The sequence below is a fragment of the Astatotilapia calliptera genome, chromosome 3 (genome assembly GCF_964374335.1).
Source record: "Astatotilapia calliptera chromosome 3, fAstCal68.1, whole genome shotgun sequence".
Classification (NCBI taxonomy): domain Eukaryota; kingdom Metazoa; phylum Chordata; class Actinopteri; order Cichliformes; family Cichlidae; genus Astatotilapia; species Astatotilapia calliptera.
This window is the reverse complement of record NC_137424.1, coordinates 77,124,281-77,145,500: the sequence shown is the minus strand read 5'-3', so window position 1 is coordinate 77,145,500 and position 21,220 is coordinate 77,124,281. Positions and strand designations below refer to the sequence as shown.

The following is a 21,220-nucleotide window of genomic DNA, read 5'->3' as shown; positions in this document are numbered from 1 at the left end:
TTTGCTATGTGCCAGGGAGCTGGGATATAACAACAACACCTCATCCATGCTTAGGCACTACAGAGCTTTGCATGAGAATAAGGGGAACACCGATTGTGGAGCAAGACCAGGTGAGCCATCAAATGCAATGATAATATAGGATGCAGTAATGTTACTAAATGATATAACAATATTATACAACTGTAATAAGTTACGTGTGTGATATTTATATTTGTGCTTTGTCTTTATTGTCTTTCCTCAGGAGAACAATCTCAAATAGATGAAGACCCGGTCAGCATGGTGATTGAGGACTCACAGCCATTTAGCATTGTGGAGGACAAAGGATTCAAAAGACTTGTTAAATCATTAAATCCTAGCTATGTTCTCCCCACTAAAAAGGACGTAAAAGCAGTGAAAATTTAGTTTTTACTGAATAAAATGTGAACAGGCAGGACTGAGGCTCAAAGCCTCAGTGTGTAGCTGTCCATACCTCAACGTTACAAAAGCACAACTACTGTCCACACCCCAACCACACCTCACCTCACAGTAAATGATCATTTCCATTTCAAGCATTTCCAAATAATCATTTCCCATACTGCCAGTATAAATATACACAGTATACTGCCATCACTACAATATACATGTTTTACACACTCCTTTTGTTGTTGACATTTACAGGCTGTGTGCAAAATGCCACACTCTTCAAATTCATGCCAGCTATTATTTTTACGTCCAGTAGGTGTCCTACTAGAGCAAATGAAGCTTTATGAAGCTTCGCGTTGGGGTGAACCAATTGGATGAAAAGCTTCAGTGCTTCATGAAGCTTCATCTGCCCATCACTAGATGTAAGAACACTCTCGCAGACTGACTTGCTGGGAAACTGACGGGAAGTCTCACATAGCGATCCGGCTTGGAGAGAGCTCAACCTCTGACGAGGCTTTATCAGCTGCAGGTGTGTGTGATCACCCTCCCGGCTGAACACAGCCTGTAAACTGGTGCTCTGCATATACAAGACAGTGCATTTCTGTGTCTGTCAGGCTTTATTTTTCACAGGTTTTTGGCACAGTCCCAATGTGCATTATAACATCATTAATAAATAAACCCTCACTGACTTAAATGACATCACCTAGATTTTAGTAGATTGCAGTAACTGACTTCTTACCTCTCCCAATACAAATGCATAATCCTGTAGTTGTTGCTGTAGGACAAACAGCCAAAAGAGAATGAAAACATTAGATTTAGACTGTAATTTAGACCCATAACGACCTCGTGTTTCTACACCTGTATGGACCACATCCACCAGTTTTTCTCTATCTGTGGAAGCTATCAGTCCACTGCTTCCTGTTTACACCATCAGTGTGGTTAATGGAAGTGATCCAATAATCAGGCTCAAACAAAAAGTATTGTTATATGGGTTTTATTAATTTTAGTCTTGTACATTTCAGTCATATTTAATGTAATAACGTGATTTGCAACTGATTTGCTGACAACTTAGTATAAATCATTATGTGTAAAGTTGCACATAAAAAGTAGTAATAATATTAATAATTAATATCATACTGAATATTAGAGATGGACCAATACCAATACATATCAGGGCGAAATAAAAACTGTAATTCAATCCATTAAGTATCACAAGAGCACCTCACAAAACTTGCGACATGGTATAACCCGGCTCATGACCTTAGCACGTCGAAGCAGTGTGCGTCACGTGATAGAGTGGCTGTTGTGTGCAACACCTGTCAGCGGTCTAGAGTTACTTTACACTGAAGTCTTCTGGAGCCTCGCTATATAACCAGTGTTTCATCTCGAAGAAAGCTATCCCAGAGAAGTAAAGCAAGTGTGTAAGTTCATCAATTAATATTTGTAAAGCATTCCTAAATTAACCTTAACAACTGATTTATGGATCTCGGACGTCTGTGCTGCTATTGAAATTTTAACAACAACCTCCAACACCCCCAGGGAGCGTTTTGAAGTGGTTTAATAAGCACATTGCAATGTGGAGAGAAACATCACAGCTAAACACTAGGATAATCTCTGAAATTTGGCCGCTGCCCTCACATGTTAAAGACACAGACAGATAAAGAAGATTCCACAACTCTTATATCTCAAGGGGGCTATACCTTCAGCCCAATCCTTAAAACCTTCTCCCTCACAGAGAGAATTATGACCTTTCTTTCTGCTTGGCCGTCACCTCCCTTAAATAGGATGTCTGGAGATTTTCAAGTCTACAATGGGTCCACTGTGAAGGTGCATCTCCGAAAACATTAGAGCACTTTTGCATATGTGATGTCTTGATAAATCAAGCAGATATTTAAAGTTTACACCGCATGAAAATATCTTGAAAGTTTATATAAGATATTGCATTTCGTCATTTTGAGCTGATTGGAGACCAGAACAGCCAATCAGACTGTTCAGACCAATAAGAGCAACACATTGTGAGCAAGAGCAAATGCAAAAACTCAGCAAGAGGGGCTGCTGTTGTGTGTGTGTGTGTGTGGATAATAGCAAACACTGAAATATGTTTTTTGCACGCAGCAATGAATTGTGTTCACTCAAATGTAGCTTTTCTTCGCTCAAAATAAATTTCTCCTCAAAATGCAACACTTGCACCTGCAATTTTTTTTTACATGAACTCAAATGTTTTTTTACGTGCGCTCAGAATAGTGGCACAAAAATAACTCCATACAGTTGTGGCTGCCTCCAGCACAGGAACACTTCCGGGTCGCGATTCCTAAGGTGACCCAAAACATCTGGGAGCACACACTGAGAGACGGGGCAAAAAAGGAGAGAAAACAACAAAAGACTACACACAGAAAAAATTAAACATATAGAAAAATACGTGAGCCCTGGGTCCCTAGTACCAGGCCATGACAAGTATAACAGAATAGTTTTAGTGTTTTGTTTATTAAAACTCTAGTATGAACTACAAAATGCAGCAACACATTTAAAAAAACAAAACAAAATGGATGCTGTATCCTAAAAATAATAATGAGAGAGACGGGATTGTTTTCTTTTACACATGCACGTGTAATAAGTTGAAGTAGTCGTATCAAAAACATTAATTCAGTGAATACAAATGACTGTGCTCCATGAAAATGTGAATCCTGCCGGCGGCAGAGTGTAGAAGCAGCAGGTACACCACCTGCCAAAACTGATGTGAAGCACACCAAAATCTGTTTTAGTCGTGGTCATGTGACCTGGGTGTTTTGTTGTGCTTTGTCATCTGCGCTTCGGAAGCTCAACACAATGCCTGCCTCACACTCTGTCAGTAAACAATGTTTTAAATTAATATTTGACTAAATGTAGGAGTTTTTTTTATTTCACAGACGTGCTGCTGACAACCAAACTCCATTAAAAACTTGCAGATTTAATGCTGAGTTAAATGATTCAGCTTTAAAGGAGATGCACTCTCACTAAACATAGTGTGAAATAAAACTTATCAGAGACATCGTGACTGTGGCTAAATTAAACCAAAAAACCAAAACCTAATTCAAGACTTAAAGACTTTCTTCATGACACAAATGAGATTTCAGTGTATTAATAGAACTAAATAAGCTCAGAGTTGAAAGGCTGGAGTATTATGTACGTGCTTCACTGTCAGGATGTCACGGTTTGCCGGGGCGAGCCGCGTGGAGTGGTAGAAAGGACCCAAAAGGCGGCAGCTCTGGTGCAGGTGAATATTTATTTACAAGGTGGGAACAAACAGCACTGGTGGGAAAACAAGAAACCGGAAACCTAAACTGGGTAAACTAACAACACAAACCAGAAACGAAGATGCAGGGAGGCCCGGGGAAATACATACGGAGAGATGCAGGGAGACCGAGGGGAAACAACACAGACGAACCAGCAACTACCAAGACAGAAGAGACAACTTAAATACACTCAGAGAACACAGGGAGATTACACACAGGTGGAGAACACAGCTGGGAGTGATTACGTGACGAGACTAGGGAGACAAACTGAAAACACTCACATAAGACACAGACCTTCACAATAAAACAGGAAACACATACACGCAATGACATAACACACCAACTTAACACAGACTGGGGGACATAGGACATAGGAACATGAACCATGAAACAGAAGAGTACAAACACCCAAGGTAACCAAAACCACAGAATACTAATAAACTAAACCTAAACACGGAGTCGCAGACTCCGGATCATGACACAGGATCTTCAGGGGGATTCAAAGGGAAACATCAAACTGCTGTAATGAGATAAACTAGTTGGGCTGAACACACTTATCTGTAGTTTGTCTCCATCCAGGATCATCAGAATATAATGAACATGTGTGAAGAGCCACAAAATGCTGCTGCCCTCTCAGCATGATGAGCTCCAGCCTTTGTTAGCAGGACAACAGGAAACATGAGACAACTTTCAGAGACAGTAACCAACTGTGGCCACAAGATGGCAGCAGCTGATCTGAGATCCTTTATTGGACAGAAGGACGCTGCTCTGTGACGTCATCAGAGAGACGGCCTTCACTTTGATAGGTCTGACGTCATGTCTGCACTGCCTGCCTTGTTTGTCCTGAGCACCTATATGTGAATGTAAGCAGAGAGAGCAACAGCACAGTGGATCAAAGCTGCAGATGATGATCACACACACCTCAAAGCTTTGAAAACCCACCTGAAGACTAACTGTGCTGACTGTTCTCCACGGTCACCAGACCTCAGACCCACTGAACATTTAAACTCTGAACTTATCCACCTTTTTAGCTCATGATTTAAACCTTTGACCACACATTTTAATCTAAAAATCAAGTCTTACTGTCCATTTACAGTTTGTTTTTTATGGTTATCGATCAGCCTTAATAAACACCTAGATTTAGATTTGTCTCCATGTCTCAGCATTTGGACCACTGCTTAACATGATCTGCGTCCCACAGCAGTGAAAGGTTAAGGGCCAGCCATAAGGGGTTCAGCATCCAGGGTAATGGTGACACTGAGACGGTCGATGGCGATGACAGAGACCGTGAAGGAGGCGTGAGCGGTGGGACGTGCAGGACAGCAGGGAAAGAAACGATAAAGAAGGAGAGCAAGAAGCCAACAACACATGAACTGAGGCAACAGTGTCCCTATAGTAATCTTAACATTGCATTTGGGAATATTTCATGGTGCGTGGAACTTTCTGGGATGTTAGGTGACTGTGAGTGACAGAGAAAGGAGACCAAACAGAAAGGATGAGACCACACCAGTGAGTTACCAGTGATGGACATAAAGTGCTGATAGTGGCTGTAGGAGGGAAGAACAGGTCGCTGATGGAGAGCAGCAACATTAAAGAGTATAAAACAAACTCCATACGGACATGAGAAGTCATAAACGACACACCTGTAACTGCTTCAGAGATGCTATATCTGTATTATCCACGTAGCTCTAGTGCATCACAGCCACAGTCCTTCAACAATGTCACAGATATAGAGGTTGGAGAATATAGTGTAGATGCCTGTGAAGTATCATGAAGTCATTATAACCCAGGATATAGTGCAAGGATGTGCTCTGATGTCAGTACATTTCCTCCTTTATAGTTTTAAGATGAAATATTCAAATTCAAAACAAATATATGGTTCACTATTTCATTGACCTGCATGTGGAGAAATCTGTTGTTAAATCAGAACATATATCTGTACAGGACAGGCTGCGTTCAGACTCATATTACTGTGTATCATGTGTCACTGCATGAATATTTATTTATATGTTTATGTTTCTAACACATTTATCTTTATTCGCACATGAACATATTTATTTTATGTATTTTTTGTCTTTTAACTTCCACTTGTTTACACTGTAAAAACTAAATTCCAAATAGATGGTCTGTATGCAGCATCTTTTCTGCTCTACCTGAGCACACAACAGTGAATACTAAAATTATTTTTGGCTGTGTTACCACCAGTTGTTTTGCTGGTAACTCTAAGACTCCACTGACTGAAACTGGATGAGCAGACAAGATGGTGATGATCCAGAGCAGCTGGTTTCAAGAGATAAAGCCTGATCACATACTCTATGAAAACAAGGTGAGTTTAATATCACGAGTGATTTCGTTTTTCAAGGTATGGATCATATTTTAATAATGAACTGCTTATATTTCATCTGAAAGCAGTTAACTTCTTGTTAAATTCATTGATGCATAGGTAGTGTTTTTTGGGCACTTTTGAGATGAAATTATTTGCAGTGTCACAATAATGCTATGCTTTTTATTAAGGTTCGAGGGTTCTTCATTTGTCACATGCATAGTTATACAAGTATAACACACAGTGAAATGTAGCCTGACACGCTCCTCGACATGTGCAAAAATGGGGGGGTAGAGGAAGAACATTATATATATATTTATATATAGTATATATTAATAAGTGTTATAAAGTCATATAGTGTAGTATTAAGTGGACACAGCCCTGAAAAATAAAGGCATGAGACCATGTGTCCTTGGGGAGTAGAAAGCTGCAGACTCTCGCTCATGTTTGCCTGGGAAAATGTAGATAAGAGGGACCATCTCTAGTGGAAAGTTACTGAGACACTGTTGTTTAGACTAGAATGAGAGCTTCTGTAATGAGACTGTCAGGGGCACATCGCCATTTTGAGATCCGCGACAGCGTGTCATGCAGGACGCACCTCCCTTCTAGAAGTAATGTGAAAGAGAATAAAAGTGTGAAATGGTCTACTGAGCAGTGTTTTGTCTTCCATTGGATGCCTCTGAGGAATCAAAAGAACTTGGTGAAGTGTTGGTACTTAACAGCACACACATAACTCTACATGTATTATAGGAAAATTATTAATGATAATCCACAGTAGATCTGACCAAAGTCTACCTCTGTCCTTTCTTGCTGGTTTTCAGTGGTAGAAACAGTGTACACATCTATTAAAGTCATTTTCCATTGGTTTGCTCAACATTAAACATTGTAGTTTTATTCGGGTTATTTTTAGCTTTGAAAACAACAAAAGAAAACTTTTAAATTTCTCCTATCCTGTCTTGTCTGCTGGGATTTAGGAACTGTGTTCACAGGCCAAGGTTTTTGCTTGGAAAGTGACGGTGCTCTCATTTTCAAAGACTTCAGTATTATTAGGGCCATTATGGCCACATCCAAATCTTGGCAAATAATACAGAAAACAACAAAACAAAACAACAAAAAACCCTACTAAAACAACCAAGTGTCCAATAAAATGCCAGCTTTATGTAAGCTGCGTCAGACTCATTGACTATCTTTCCTCTAAACTTTCAGCTTTGTGGAGCTGCTGTCACACTGTGCCTGGGATTTCTGAGATGACCCTAATCTCATTGAAAAGCACAGAGTCGCTGCTTTCAGAAACCATTGAAATTTTTTCAGGTGTTACAGACGTTTAAAGACAGTTGGATGATTCCTGTCTAAAGCCAGCGACTGGTTAGGATTTAGAGGCTTAAGCATTCCCATCCCTGAGATTTATTAACAACCTGTACAGTGCCCTGAATTATGGCGAACCATGCCTGAACTTATTTGCTTTTTTCCCTATTCAACAGCTTGATTTTCATAATGGTTTGCATGCTGGTGAAGCAGAATCATCTTTGTGTAACCTTGCTTATGTTTCTTTAAGCATTGAGGCACGTCATTTACAGAATTCCTGGTTTTAAAGAAACAGGTATGGTCACATGGCCAAAAATACCACTATAATAAGTTTTGGTAGTGAACTACAAAGCTACATGTTGTTGTTTTTTGACTCTCTGTCTGACTTTCATCTTCTCCTGTGACACTATGCCTTGGATTTCTGAAATAACCCAAATCTTACTGAAAAGCACAGAGTTGCTGCTTTCAGTTTTTCAGGTTTTACAGATGTTGTTTCCTGTCTAAAGCCAGCGACTGGTTAGGATTTAGAGGCCTAAGCATTCCCATCCCTTAGGTTCACTAACAAACTGAATCATGGAGACACAGACTCCATAATCCTTTTTTTTTTTTTTTTTGCCTGTCCCGTTTGGCTCTTTTGCCATCAGAATTATTGTCTAAAGGCAAAGAAAGATGCCCAACGGATTTACTTTACCAAATTGACCATCCCAGCCTTGCCATAATGGTCCATTTGATTCACCTTTTATTGTTTATTTTATTTTCACTTGCTGAATACGGGACAGACTTGACTGGAGGAAAGAAGGGGAGAAAGAAAGAGGGAAAGAGAAACTGCTGAGAAGAGGGACGGGGGAGAAGGGCAAAAAACAAAAACCAACAGAATGGGCAGAAAAATTAAAAAAAAGGCATATATCGATCACCTGGATCACCTGTTGAGAAAGAAAAAGGAAAACAAGCAGAAGAGAACAAGAGTAATAGAATAAACAACATCACAATGATATATGGGAATATGACAGTAAATACTAAATATTAAACATTATTGTGCAGCACATAAGATCAACAGCACACAGTGTGCTTTGAGGTAGGAGCCAAAAGGGGTGTAGTTTGTGGGTGTGATCACCCGTGTGTACACCTGTGAGCATGGACGCGCTTGTTTTTAAAAGGTTCCTTCATGTAATGATCTGCTAGAGGGTGTGGGGGGGCCACAGCCCCGTCCCCCAGGGCATGAAGCAGGTATGGAGGAGATCAAAACTCCAGACATCCAGAGGCCCCCAGAACACAAGAGACCAAGGAAGACTAACAGACTCCATAATCCTTCCTCACTTGTTCCTCCTAACAACTATGTCTGTTCCGAGAATGACGTCTGAGCTTGTTTGCTTTTTTTCATATTTAACAGCTTGATTTTCCTAATGGTTTGCATGTTGGTGAAGCAGAATCATTTTAGCGTAACCTTGCGTGTGTTTCTTTAATCACTGAGGTGCCACTGCAAAAACATTTGATGACTGTATTGACTCACAAAGCCTGTTGCCCCACAGGTTTTATAGAAAATATCTTGTTACCTTTTTGAAAATTACAGATACGGCTACTTGAAGATATCAAACATTTATGTATGTTTCTACAGAGAGGTCACTCCCTTCTGGTTTCCTCATTTGACAGTAAAATATGTGAAAAGACCAAATACAGACCTTCTTAAGAGCCAACTTCAGTCCACAGATGCAAAGATAAGCTGTCAGGTAAGTTATGCATCATTAATTATAAAATTATATTATTGTGTATTTTATATTCTAAACATTATTCTAAAACTTAGAAATGATCATTTAAACCATTTTAAAGACACGACAGATTTTACATGTTTAAAAAGTATTGGATATAATGTTTTTGGACATGTATATAAACTGTGTTTAAGGCACAGGTTAAAAACTGGTTATGGACAAATCAAGGATGTGATCATGTACAAGTTGTATAGTTTTAATGTTTTATTTGGGAACAGAATGGTGTGTATGTGTGAGTTTGGTGATGGAGTTTTTATTATGAATGAATTATGATTTTTTTATGAATTATGTCTATTTTTTATGTTTATGGACAACAGATGGAAATTAGCCCTTGGCTCTAATCTGGTATGTTTACATTCATGTAATTTTTTACATTTATGTTCATTAACATGCACTGTCCTAAATAAAGAAATTAAATTAAATATACTAAGAAACTTAGACTGCAGATAAGAAATCTTAAATAAACATCTTTGGTAATAAATATGGTACAATAATAATCATGATTATATCTGTTATACATAAGCAGAGAATGGAAGAAACCTGTTTACTGGTCATCCTGCTGCTCTCAGGTCAGTAATATTAATATCTTAAACATTTCAAATATATCCTATAAACACATCGAGACAGACTGATGTCATTTGGGTAACCAAATTACATGCACATTTTAAAAAAATGTATTTATTAACACATCAACCGCAAGCACCGGGAGAAATTCTTTACCTCCTAATACCACAATACCTGCATTAATTTTCAATTATGTTGGTTTTTTAAAATCATTAAATTTAGATTTTTTGAATGACTGTTTGCAGCTATTTCTATGGTAGCTATTGAACTAACTAGTTTTTAATGTTTAATGCTGATACATGGTCTGAAGAGCTTGGAATGCAAAGCATCTGGACTTCTTTGAGTTGCTTGAAGACGTTTCACATCTTATCCGAGAAGGTTCTTCAGTTCTAGGGTCAAATGATGGAGAGTCCCCAATTAAAGTCATAGGGGAGGGTCCCCCAAGGGGGTCGAGAACCCCCTATTGATCCTCTACCTAATGGCACAAGCCAAGGTGTGAAAATGGGTGTAGGTCACAATCAGCCAAGGTGAAGCCGCTGTCAAAACCTAGCCCCACCCCATGCTGTAATTTCCTGAGGTCAAAAGGCCAAGGATGAGAGTGGGCGTTAAGGCATCTGGGAAAGGATCTCAAAACTGGATTATAGATGGCAGACAGTTGGTGTCTAATCTTCTTTTCTGTGACCCCCTTGGGGGACACTCCCTTAGGACTTAAATCTGGGACTCTCCCCCATTTGACTTTAGAACTATAAGAAGCTTTTCGGATGAGAGGTGAAACGTCTTCAAGTAACTTAAAGAAGTCCAGACACTTTTCAAGCTCCTTAAACTACGATGACCTTCACTTCTTTCCCTCCTCATTGTTATTATTACTGTTATTAACAACAAGCCAGTGTATTCCTTGTTCCGGTCCCAGATAAAATGGGAAGACTTGCTTCAGGGATGGCACCTGACATCAAATCACTGCCAAATCAAATATGTGGATAAGAATTAAATTTGCGTACTGGATTGCTAGTGCCCTGAGTTAACACTTGCCAACACCAGTGCTGTTGATAAGCTTCGTACCGTTACAAGTTGCCGGGCTTGGACAAAGGAGGAGGATAGGGGAAGGTGTATTTTAATAGAGAGGTAAAGGCAGTATGGTGTGTGAAAGTAAGGATTTTAAATATAAGGACATGCAGGTTCTTGCACTAACATTATGTAAAAGTTTAACAAGTACTTTTTTTTTCTCTTTTCAACATTGCATAAGCATTTTTTTTTTAATTGATTACAAAAAAAGCACCTTCACTAAGTTAGCTGACTGATTTCCCTCTATAATTGATACAATGCTTATCCTGGACATTGACGAAGTAGGGTTCAGAACTAATAATACAAAGCTACACCAAACTTCACATACCTCTTATGTCAGTAGGTTGAACTAGCTCACCGTGTAGTCCTTGTGAACTGTGAGTGTCTATAGCGAAGGTGAACAACATTAAGGCTACATATGTTGGTCAGAGCTACTTACCGCATGTTTTTTCCTTAGTCCTGACTAAAAAGTTATGGTTGAAGATGCAGAGTTGGGTTTTACTCTTCTGCTTGTTGGTAAATGAGGACAGTGCCAATGTCCCTCCGTTCCTTCTGCTAACTGTGTTAGCATAGCAAGATAACTGTTAGCTAAATGTTACTTTTAGGTATTGCATTATCTTTTTTATTTCCTTAATTGTCAGTACTTGAAGGCAGCGGTTCTCAGACTTTTCACAATGAGTACCACCTCATAAAATATATGGCTCTTGAAGTACCACCCTTATGACTGACATTAAAGTACAGTAGTATATGTCTATTTAACACCATATACAGTTTACATGAGACAATTTCATATCTTATATGAATGTTATCTATTTTAACTGCCATAAAGAAGATGTGACAAGTGATAATCATAAAAAGTGTACCGCATTAAAATATTCACAGCAGGTGGGATATCCGATCTTTAAGTGATGACGTGATTAAACCTTGTGAATCCTGCTTCCAGTTCCAAACTACTAAGTTTATTAAGGCTGTTGTGTTTTTAACATGTTTTAATGCCTTTTATCTTGTTCTCTTTAATCTGAACAAGACCCTAAAAAAAGCACAACATTATATACCAACTAGCCCAACTTCAGTAACCCTACAAACACCACTGCTGTTTAGTTTTCTGTCTTCATTTATGTCGGAAGTGATAGCAAAGCTGTACGTTGTAATTTTTGCTGTGGTGGTTAAGCTCCAAGATTGTTGGCTTCATGACCCTCCTTCGTGGTTTGGGGACATCAAAGCTCAGTTTGCTCTTCGTGGCATTTCAGCTGATGACACATATTACATCGTGTGGTGGCCTCGCTGGATCCACTGTCCACTAAACTTTTCACAATGAGCACCAATGTGATAACCCTCCGTGACCCCACTGATTATCCCAGGGGCCTCCAACTCATGGATAGTGGCTGGGATCACAGCACTGCGGAAAAGGGCTCTTTTTATTTACCATCAGCATTTTGGCACCGTTGCACAGCGTTGTCTGCCGCCTTGCAGTTTTAAGGTCCAGGGAAATGAGCCCACCAGTGCTCTGTAGCAGCCGTGACCACTTGCGGTAAGGAAAGGCTACTCTTCATAGAGCACCCGAGCTTGGGGAAATATTTTCTGGTAAACTCCAGCTCCCAGAAGAACCTCTCGTGTCATCTTTGCATAGCTCCACAATGGTATATTGTTAAATCTTAAAAAACTGATCAAAGATTTCCCCGTGTACCACTAGAGAGAGCCTAAGTACCACCAGTACTACGTGGACCACAGTTTGAGAACCACTGCTGCAAGGTAATCGGAGATGTTTTTTGTAAAGAGATAATATAAATATGACTGGTCTTTGGATCTATACACTACATATATTACTACAATTATGACCAAGGGGTTGAATGACACTGTATTCATTCAGAGTAAAGTAGCCTGGATCCTGTTCACGAACTTAAAAACTCGAGTCTGGATCAGTGTATCAGAGCACAATACTTAGTTTAATTTTTTTGTTGTTGCAAAAATTGGACTACAAGAAATTTCTCATTGTTATTGTTTTGAATATGAATGTTAACCAAGCAAGTATTGCAAATATTAAAATAAGAAACCCATAACAGTGGTATAGTATATGTACATATTAGAGTTTTAATAGTTTTCTTAGTCAAATCTGCTATTCAGATATGCAGCACTACATATCGTTTTTGGCATTTGACATTAATTTAAAAAATGGTATATTTTAATATTTTTTTAATATTAACAGTGCAGTGTTGTTTATGGAAGCCCGTTTCCGGCACTAAAAAAAAATTTAAAAACAAGTATCCATAACTCGAGATTTCAAGTTATTTTCTCAAAATTTTGAGTTATTTTCTCGAAATTTCAAGAAAACATAACTCAAGATTTCAAAATTTTGAGTTAGCTCTGCCAATCAGTAATTTCCGAATGAAGTCACTCTCCTGTTACCCAGAAGCATATGCCACAGAGGAATGGGCACTGAAAACCGGATTGCAACAAATTGGCGCTTTTGCGAGTACGTTTGCTGATAGTAACACCATGTGATTCAGCTAATAACACAAGGATTTCATCATTTGTGAAGCCATGCTGAAAATACTCAGCAATCTGTGCATTCATGACTGGATGTAATACTGGTAGCTTAGCTGTAGCATTTGTAGCTGAGGGCTTCAGTTTCCGGGTAATAGTGATGTGCGATACCACTGATTTTCTTTACGATCCGATACCAAGTAATATTCAGGGTGGTATCGACGATACTGATCCGATACCGATACTTTGTACAAAAACTTATTTTATTTATTGTATTTCAATTTATAGCATCATAATGATTACAGGACATCAGATTACGTGTTCTTATCACTTAATAATGCAGAGTTCATCATATAGAAATACAAAAACTGAAGTTGTGCGCTATTTGAACACGTTGTCTACCTGCAGCACTAAAGGACTATATATCCTGCCGCACTCACATAAGCTCAGCGATTCTCTGCGCGATCAGATTTCACTTGTCATGTTTGCATAGTAAGCTAACAATTAATAAGACGATGTCAGAGGAATTGGTGCACAAATTATCATCACTCACAGATCAGTGCTGTCGCTCTATACACAGTTTGCGCGATTGCAAAGTGAAAGCAAAAAAACAAGCGCAAATTCAAACACGATTTCAATATGTCACATATTGACAGTGGCTCACCCAATGACATAATTACCCAGCTACATTTCTGAAAGAATGCAAAAGCATTGACATATATTTTTCCTTCCTACAATAGCCCGACAGGCAGGGCAGAGATAGCCCCGGGACGTCGGGCTAGCGATATTGCGAGCCCTGTATCTGATTGAGGAATCACTCATCTTTGGAAAAGAGAGTTTATTACAGAGAAATGTCTCTTTCCAAAATAAAAGCTATACTATCCGCTTCTTCTGGGCTATATTCTCAGCAGCATATTAAACATATCAGGTCTCCATAAGGAGAATCCTGTGCTAACAGCTGTCTAAATGACTCGGCTAAAGTTTGTAGCATGCATGCTTGTTGTTTTTGTCTGCTTCCACTTGTCTTTGCACTAGGATGATGTCGGTGTAAATGTGCAGTCATATTCGTTGTGTTCCCACTAGTGCTTTCAGGTTAATCTCGTTGAAATAACCTTAACGCCACAACACGGCAAATCTCCGTTAACGAGCTACCCTATACAGAGGGGCTAGACGGCCAACACGTTAACGAGCTAACTGCGCTAACACACTAGCTCCCACCCATGTAATTGAGCATTGCATGGCACATCCAACATACTGTTTTACTTTAGTCCATGACTCGCTTACCTTCAGGGTCATACGTCACATGAAAACCAAAATAATTCCAAACGCCAGATCTGAATGAGGGTGGGGAGGTCCACTTCTGTCTCGCTAGCTTGCCCTGCGCTCTTCCTTCTGACCATGCTGTCTGTGTTGAGCGCTCAGTGAATCTGCGTTCGACTACTCCGCCTAGGCTGCACTCTCGAGCCTAGGCGGAGTAGTCAAATGCAGATTCACTGAGCGCTCAACACAGACAGCATCGTCAGAAGGAAAGTTGATAAAATAAATTACAAATTTTGTATTGTTCTTTTTTTTTTCTCCCCTTTGGTTTTCTTTCTTTCTCTCCCCCTCTTTCTTTCATTCTTTCCCCCTGTCCTATCCCACAGTCATGTCTGTCCCGTTTGCAACTGAAAATAAAATAAATTCATAATTATAATAAAGGTCAATCAAATGGACCAATATGATGATCCACTTGGTAAAATAAATCCTCTTGGCATCTTTCTTGGCCTCAAGACAACAATTCTGATGGCTATAGATCCAAACGGGACACAAAAAAAAAAAAAAATATTGAAAAAAATTGTATTGTTCGATACATATGCGTACCGAACCGAAAGCACTGTATCGAACGGTTCAATATCGATACGAATATCGTTGCACCCCTAATATATATATATATATATATGTGACCTCTGTGTAGTGTCCTCTCTGGTCTGCATTCACAACAAAAAGGCAATGGTTAGAATGCTCTCTTTTTAATGTCGTGGGCAATCAGCACAAAACCTCGCAGGAATCCTCCATTGTTCTGAGGATTACATTTCCACTTGCAGTGTGATCGTATAGTGGTAAATTTATACAACCAAAATAGAAAAACTTCAACACCATTAACATTGCATGTTAAGTTTCCCAAATGAAAGGAATATAGAAATATATTTTAAATCTGTACATGAAACAATGTAAATTCTAAACAGTGTGGCACAGTCACATACCTGCATTCACAACAAAAAGGCAATGGTTAGAATGCTCTCTTTTTAATGTCGTGGGCAATCAGCACAAAACCTAAATGGGAAAGCGACAACAGAGTTAGCTAACTATGCTCCCATTTTGTTTCCTCTCCTCCCAATAAAGAAATCTCACATAAACGTGCACTCAGTTCAACATAAAGACTGGTGAAATGACCCGCAACGAATGATGTATAAACAACAAAAATAATCGGGTCAGACTGTATTACTTTAACAGCCTGCGATATGATTTTTCCTCCCCACGACATTTGCGCATTCCTTACCTCGCAGGAATCCTCCATTGTTCTGAGGATTACCCAGAATCCCTTGCCCTTTGTGAATATTGCAGGGTGACTTTTTCGACAGTAGGTGGCGCCAATGTCCCATTTAGCGGGATTTAACTTCAACTCTATTTAACTATGTTACACACACCCCTCCTAAATCCTGCTAAATTGGGGCATGACAACAGAAAAACAGAAACTTCCAATGCATAAAACATAACAGTGTGACCGTGGGAGCACAATATAGTTCAAGTCAGTTAAAAAAACTTTCCATATGGAATAAGGCAAGCAAGAGAGCGGCCAATTCCCCTGCCAACCCAGATATGAAAGATGCCGTATACACCTCCCATGATGTGAACATTGCTCCACGCAGGTATTGCCCAAAACGTTCTGAGTAACAGCACATTTGCAAAATAGCTAGTAATCTATCCTGAAAACATATTTCGCACAAATGAAAACAAGGAGTCAACTGTCGACACTGAATCATCAACCTGTTGTTCATTGATCTCACAAATGAGACGTGTTGGAGGTTTCACAGGTCTACCTGATCTAGTACAAAGAGGTGGTGGCTGTGTACGCACTACACGGTCCTCTGCACTCAGTCGTGTGTCAGTCACAAGATCAGGGGAAACGACATGTGGAGCATCTCCCGCCAGAAGCTGCGAGGAGGCACTCTGGGACACAACAGATTCAATAGAGGGGGCAGGGGAGGGCAACCGGGAAACCAAAGGGTCACACACAGCAGGCGGGGCCACAGTCGATTCTGCCTCAGAGGTTGGGATGCTGAAAGCCGCACCAAGAGAACAACCAGGTTGACCAACCGCAGAGTCCCTGTCACTTGCTTGGTCCATCTGCATGAGCCAGCGAACCGTCTTCGTCTCACCATCCTGCACATCACCTGGAAGTTCTGGTTCACCTTGTCCACTATCCGCAACCGAGGGGCAGGTCGACACTGGTATGCACTCGTTTCCTGCAGGAATGAAACTCACAGGAAGTAGTAGGTTTCGGTGAACAACTTTTTCCTTGAGTGTCACAGGGTCTCTGATGTGGTACACATTGATGTCAGGTTTCACAGACGCCACCTCAAAAACTGTGGATTCCCATTTGTCAGCGATCTTCCTCTTTCCTCTCTCACCACGATTAGCAAGCAAGACTCTGTCACCGACTGAGAGGGGCGCACCCTTAGCCTTGCGGTCATAATTCTTCGCCTGGCGAGCCTGGGCAATACGGCTGTTCTGCCTGGCAATGCGGGCAGCCTCAGACAGGTCACGCTTCAAATGGGTGACAAATTCACCGTGGTCAACAACGGCACCATCAGGGAGAACATGCTGGAAAACAACATCAACAGGCAGACGAGGAATTCTCCCAAATAAGAGAAAAAAAGGTGCGAAACCTGTTGTTTCATGCTCAGTGCAATTGTAGCAGAACGTCAACATCTGAAGCATTTGCGGCTACCTGGCTTTGGATTGAGGGGGCAAAGCCTGTATCATGTTTCCCAAGGTTCTGTTGTATCGCTCAACAATACCATTCCCCATCGGGTGGTAAGGAGTGGTGTGTGATTTCTGGATGCCAGCCATGTCCAGGAGCTCCTTAATGAGTTGACTCTCAAAGTTGGCTCCTTGATCAGAGTGTATACGTCTGGGAAAGCCGTACACACAGAAAAAGTCATTCCACAGGCGGCGAGCAACCTGCTTGGCAGACTGATTCTTACAAGGGAATGCATGCGCTAATTTGGAAAAATGGTCTGTGACAACCAAAACATCAACGCACTTCTTGTCAGTCTGTTCAGCAGTCCAGAAGTCGATGCAGACTAGCTCCATCGGTTCAGTGGTACAAATGCTCTCCAGTGTGGCACGGTCATTCGGCTCCGGGGTTTTCCCAACCACACAACGAAAACAGCTTTTGACATGATTGACGATGTCACGCTCCATCCCTGTCCAAAAGAATCTCTGCCTTGCAAGAGACAGGGTGCGGACTTGGCCCTGATGACCCGCCGTATCATGGATGCCTCGGAGAACTTCAGTCTTCAGAGTGTCTGGGACAACAAACTGGTAAATCGTCATGTTCATGTTCCTGTCTTTCTTCACCTTATACAACATACCATCTTTAATCAAGAGCCTGGACCAATGTCTGAGTAATTTCATCACACCACGGGACTCGCCAGCACATTCACGCCTGGTGGGCCTCTTGTGACGCCGGACAAAAAAGGAAACTCTGCCCAAAACCTCATCTTGTTCCTGCAGGTTAGCGAGTTCACTTCTCGGCGTACAGGCAGGACGGGCAATAGTTGGGACCTGAGGGATATCAGATCCCACACCCCTCACATGGCTGATACCACCAGTGTCATGCGCAGCCAACACAGCAGAAACATCCTGTGACGAGAGAGAACCTCGAGGGTTAGCTAGGATAGTTGTAGCTCCTTCCTCAGACTGGTCCACAACCAACTGGCAGTTTGCAGCACACCGAAACATATCCTGCACAGTCCCATCCACCAGACCGTGCATTTGGTTCAATAGGGCAGCATAAGGTTCAGTGACTAGCCTGTGGCCTATGCATGACTGGACAAATGGCTCTCTACTCAATGCATCTGCTACAACATTTTTGGTGCCAGGGACATACTTCAGTTCAAAACTGTATGCTGCAAGCTTTGAAACCCATCGTTGCTCACATGCATCTAACCTAGGCTTGGTTAAGATGTATGTCAGCGGGTTATTGTCCGTCCACACTGTGAAGTGGCTCCCTTTCAGCCAATGGCTAAACTTGTCACAGACTGCCCATTTCAGAGCAAGCAACTCCAAACGATGCGCTGGATAGTTTAGCTGAGAGTGTGACAAGGTCTTACTGGCGAATGCCACTGGTCTGGCGATGCTACCATCAGGGGGCAACTGTGAGAGGACGGCTCCAAGGCCATCAAAGGAAGCATCAACTGCAAGGAGAAAGGGCGCAGTAAAATCTGGATGGGCTAATGTGACACTATGCACAAGTTCATGTTTTAGAGCCTTGAATGCTTCCCTGCACTCATCAGTCCAGTCAGCCGGAGACAGCTTCACGTGGCCCCTTTTAAATTTAGGCTTACGGCCTCTACCTCTCTTGCGTAGCGCAGCTGGTTCAGCCACAAGATCAAACAGTGGCTTAGCTTTTGCAGAGCACCGCTCGATAAAATGATGGTAGTAGAGAACCATCCCCAGGAAGGATCTGGTTTTCCTTGCACATGGTGTCACCCCGTCAGACTCCATCAGGTCTGCTTCCTCCACATTGTCTATAGCCTGCACTTTACTTGGGTCTGTTTTCACACCCTCACCACATATGATGTGTCCCAGGAACTTCACAGACCGCTGAAGAAAGTGGCATTTCTTTGGTGCAAGCTTCAGGTTGTTGGCAGAAAGTCGTGAGAAAACCATCTGCAGACATTCAAGAGCCACCTGTTCGGATGGGGCATAGACCATAAGGTCATCCAGATAACACAACAAACTTGTGAAGTTCTCATCACCAAAAATGGACATCATCATTCGCATAAAAGTAGCAGGACTATTTGTCAGGCCTTGAGGCATCCTGTTATATTCATGAAGGCCAAATGGGGAGGAGAATGCCGTGTATTTTTTTGTCGTCCTCGTGGAGTCTGACATTGTAAAACCCCGATGTGAGATCCATTGTAGAAAAAAAAACATTCCCACCAAGTGCTGCGAGGGCGTCTGACTGATGAGGCAATGGATGTGCATCTTTAACTGTTCTTGCATTTAACCATCTAAAGTCATTGCATATGCGCAGGTCACCATTTGGCTTAACAACTAAGACAAGGGGGGATGAGAATTCACTCTGGGACTTACGGATTATCCCTGACTCCTCCATCTCATCTAGGGCAGTGCGAAGCTTCTCGTAATGGCATGGTGGGACCCGTCTGTATGGCAGTCTGAAGGGCTTGTCATCCACCAGGCGGATTCTGTGGACAAAGTCAGCAGCCTCACCGCAGTCCATTTTGTGCCTTGAAAAGATGGACTCATACTGCTCAATGAGTCGCAGCAGCCTATCTCTCCATTCTGGGGAAACTTCACAGGATGAGAGGTCCAGGTCCTGCAGGCCCAAATCACACAAGCGCTGTGACATCTCCGCTTCTGATCTCGGTGCGGGCGACGAGTTCTGTGTGTATTGTGAACTGGATTGAATTTGAATTTGGCTGCGGCGTGCAGCCCGGATCTCAGCTGACCCTTCTCACCCTGGACACAGTCTGTTTGACCTGCTCCCCTCAGGCAGGAGGCTCCGGTCCATTCGCACCAGAACCTCTCGCCACAAGAACAGTTTCTTCCCCTCTGCTGTTGGACACATGAACAATAACCACATGACTGTCCCCGCCACTAACACATGACCCTACGCTGTGTCACTGCATCATTTCATGTCTGGCACTGATCACCACCTGCACTCATGTATATATCTTTCTACGTAGCACTCATAATTCTTATTCTCATGTATATATCTCATGTATATCTCATGCACATATCTTTCTTTCTACATAGCACTTTAATTCTTATTGTCTGCACTGAAGCACCGCAGCAATTTCCTAATGTTGTAAACCTCAACATCTGGCAATAAACCCATTCTGATTCTGATTCTGATTCTGATCAGGAGCAGGCAGCTTAGCCCACTCTAAATGTTCAGACAAGGGCTGCAAGGTGATGCGTCTCTTAAGCTTTGCAGTGCCAAAACTTGGAGGCATTGCTCTGCCACCACAGTCATCAGAATAGGACAGCAAAGTTGCCAAATGAGGAAAAGCATCATCCTGGGTACCAACAGTCATTTTTAACTGTGAAATAAGCCACTTTATCGCATTGCTGCCCAGAATCATGTCATCAGCCTGGCCCGGAACCACCAGAACAGGAATCACCACCTTAAAGCCATATATTGACACTGTAAGATCATACATAGCAGAAGGCGTAATGAGGTGACCCCCACAACCAACAATGACAACGTCTTCAGCTGAACGTCTCTCAATAGCAGGTATCGATTGTGAAAGTTTCTCATCAACTGTCTCACTTATGGTGCACGCCATAGATCCACTGTCCACTAATGCTTTAAGAACTTGTCCACCACTAGTAGTCACTGCAGAGTAGAATAAACTATCAGTGTTTGAGAGCCTATGCAAGCCCTGTGCAATCAGTGTTTTATTTGACAGGACAATGCCACTGTAAGTGGAATACAAAGTGTCATAATCATTAATATCAGTCACATCCAAGATGGGAGGCTTACTTGCTGGGTCTGCGCTGTCCTCCCCTCCACGCAGATCGTTCAGTTTCCCTGATGACCACTGGAAGGAGTACGCTTGCCCTCTGGGCAGTTACGTCTCGAATGACCAGGTAGGTGACACAGGAAGCACAATCTGTTTTCCCGACAGTGCGTGAGTGTGGAGTGGGAGCTATCTCTGCAGATGGAACATGGTGTGTCATCTAAGCCCGGTATTCTCGGCAGTCGGGCACTCTGTCGCCTGGCATTAGCTTGAGCATAGCCTGGGCCT

General features: G+C 41.6%; 2 protein-coding genes across 2 annotated transcripts in view; both read left to right on the top strand.

Moving 5' to 3' along the window:
* Nucleotides 1-21,220, top strand: part of LOC113017787 (putative C-type lectin domain family 20 member A) — a 134,975-nt gene that overhangs the window by 106,808 nt on the left and 6,947 nt on the right. The window lies entirely within an intron of this gene.
* LOC113017734 (putative C-type lectin domain family 20 member A) overlaps nt 9,592-21,220 on the top strand; it is a 38,621-nt gene continuing 26,992 nt past the window's right edge. Inside the window, exon 1 of the mRNA XM_080299324.1 lies at nt 9,592-9,637. Within this exon, the coding sequence (XP_080155450.1) occupies nt 9,598-9,637 (40 nt within the window). The 5' untranslated portion in view covers nt 9,592-9,597. The remainder of the gene's footprint in view (nt 9,638-21,220) is intronic.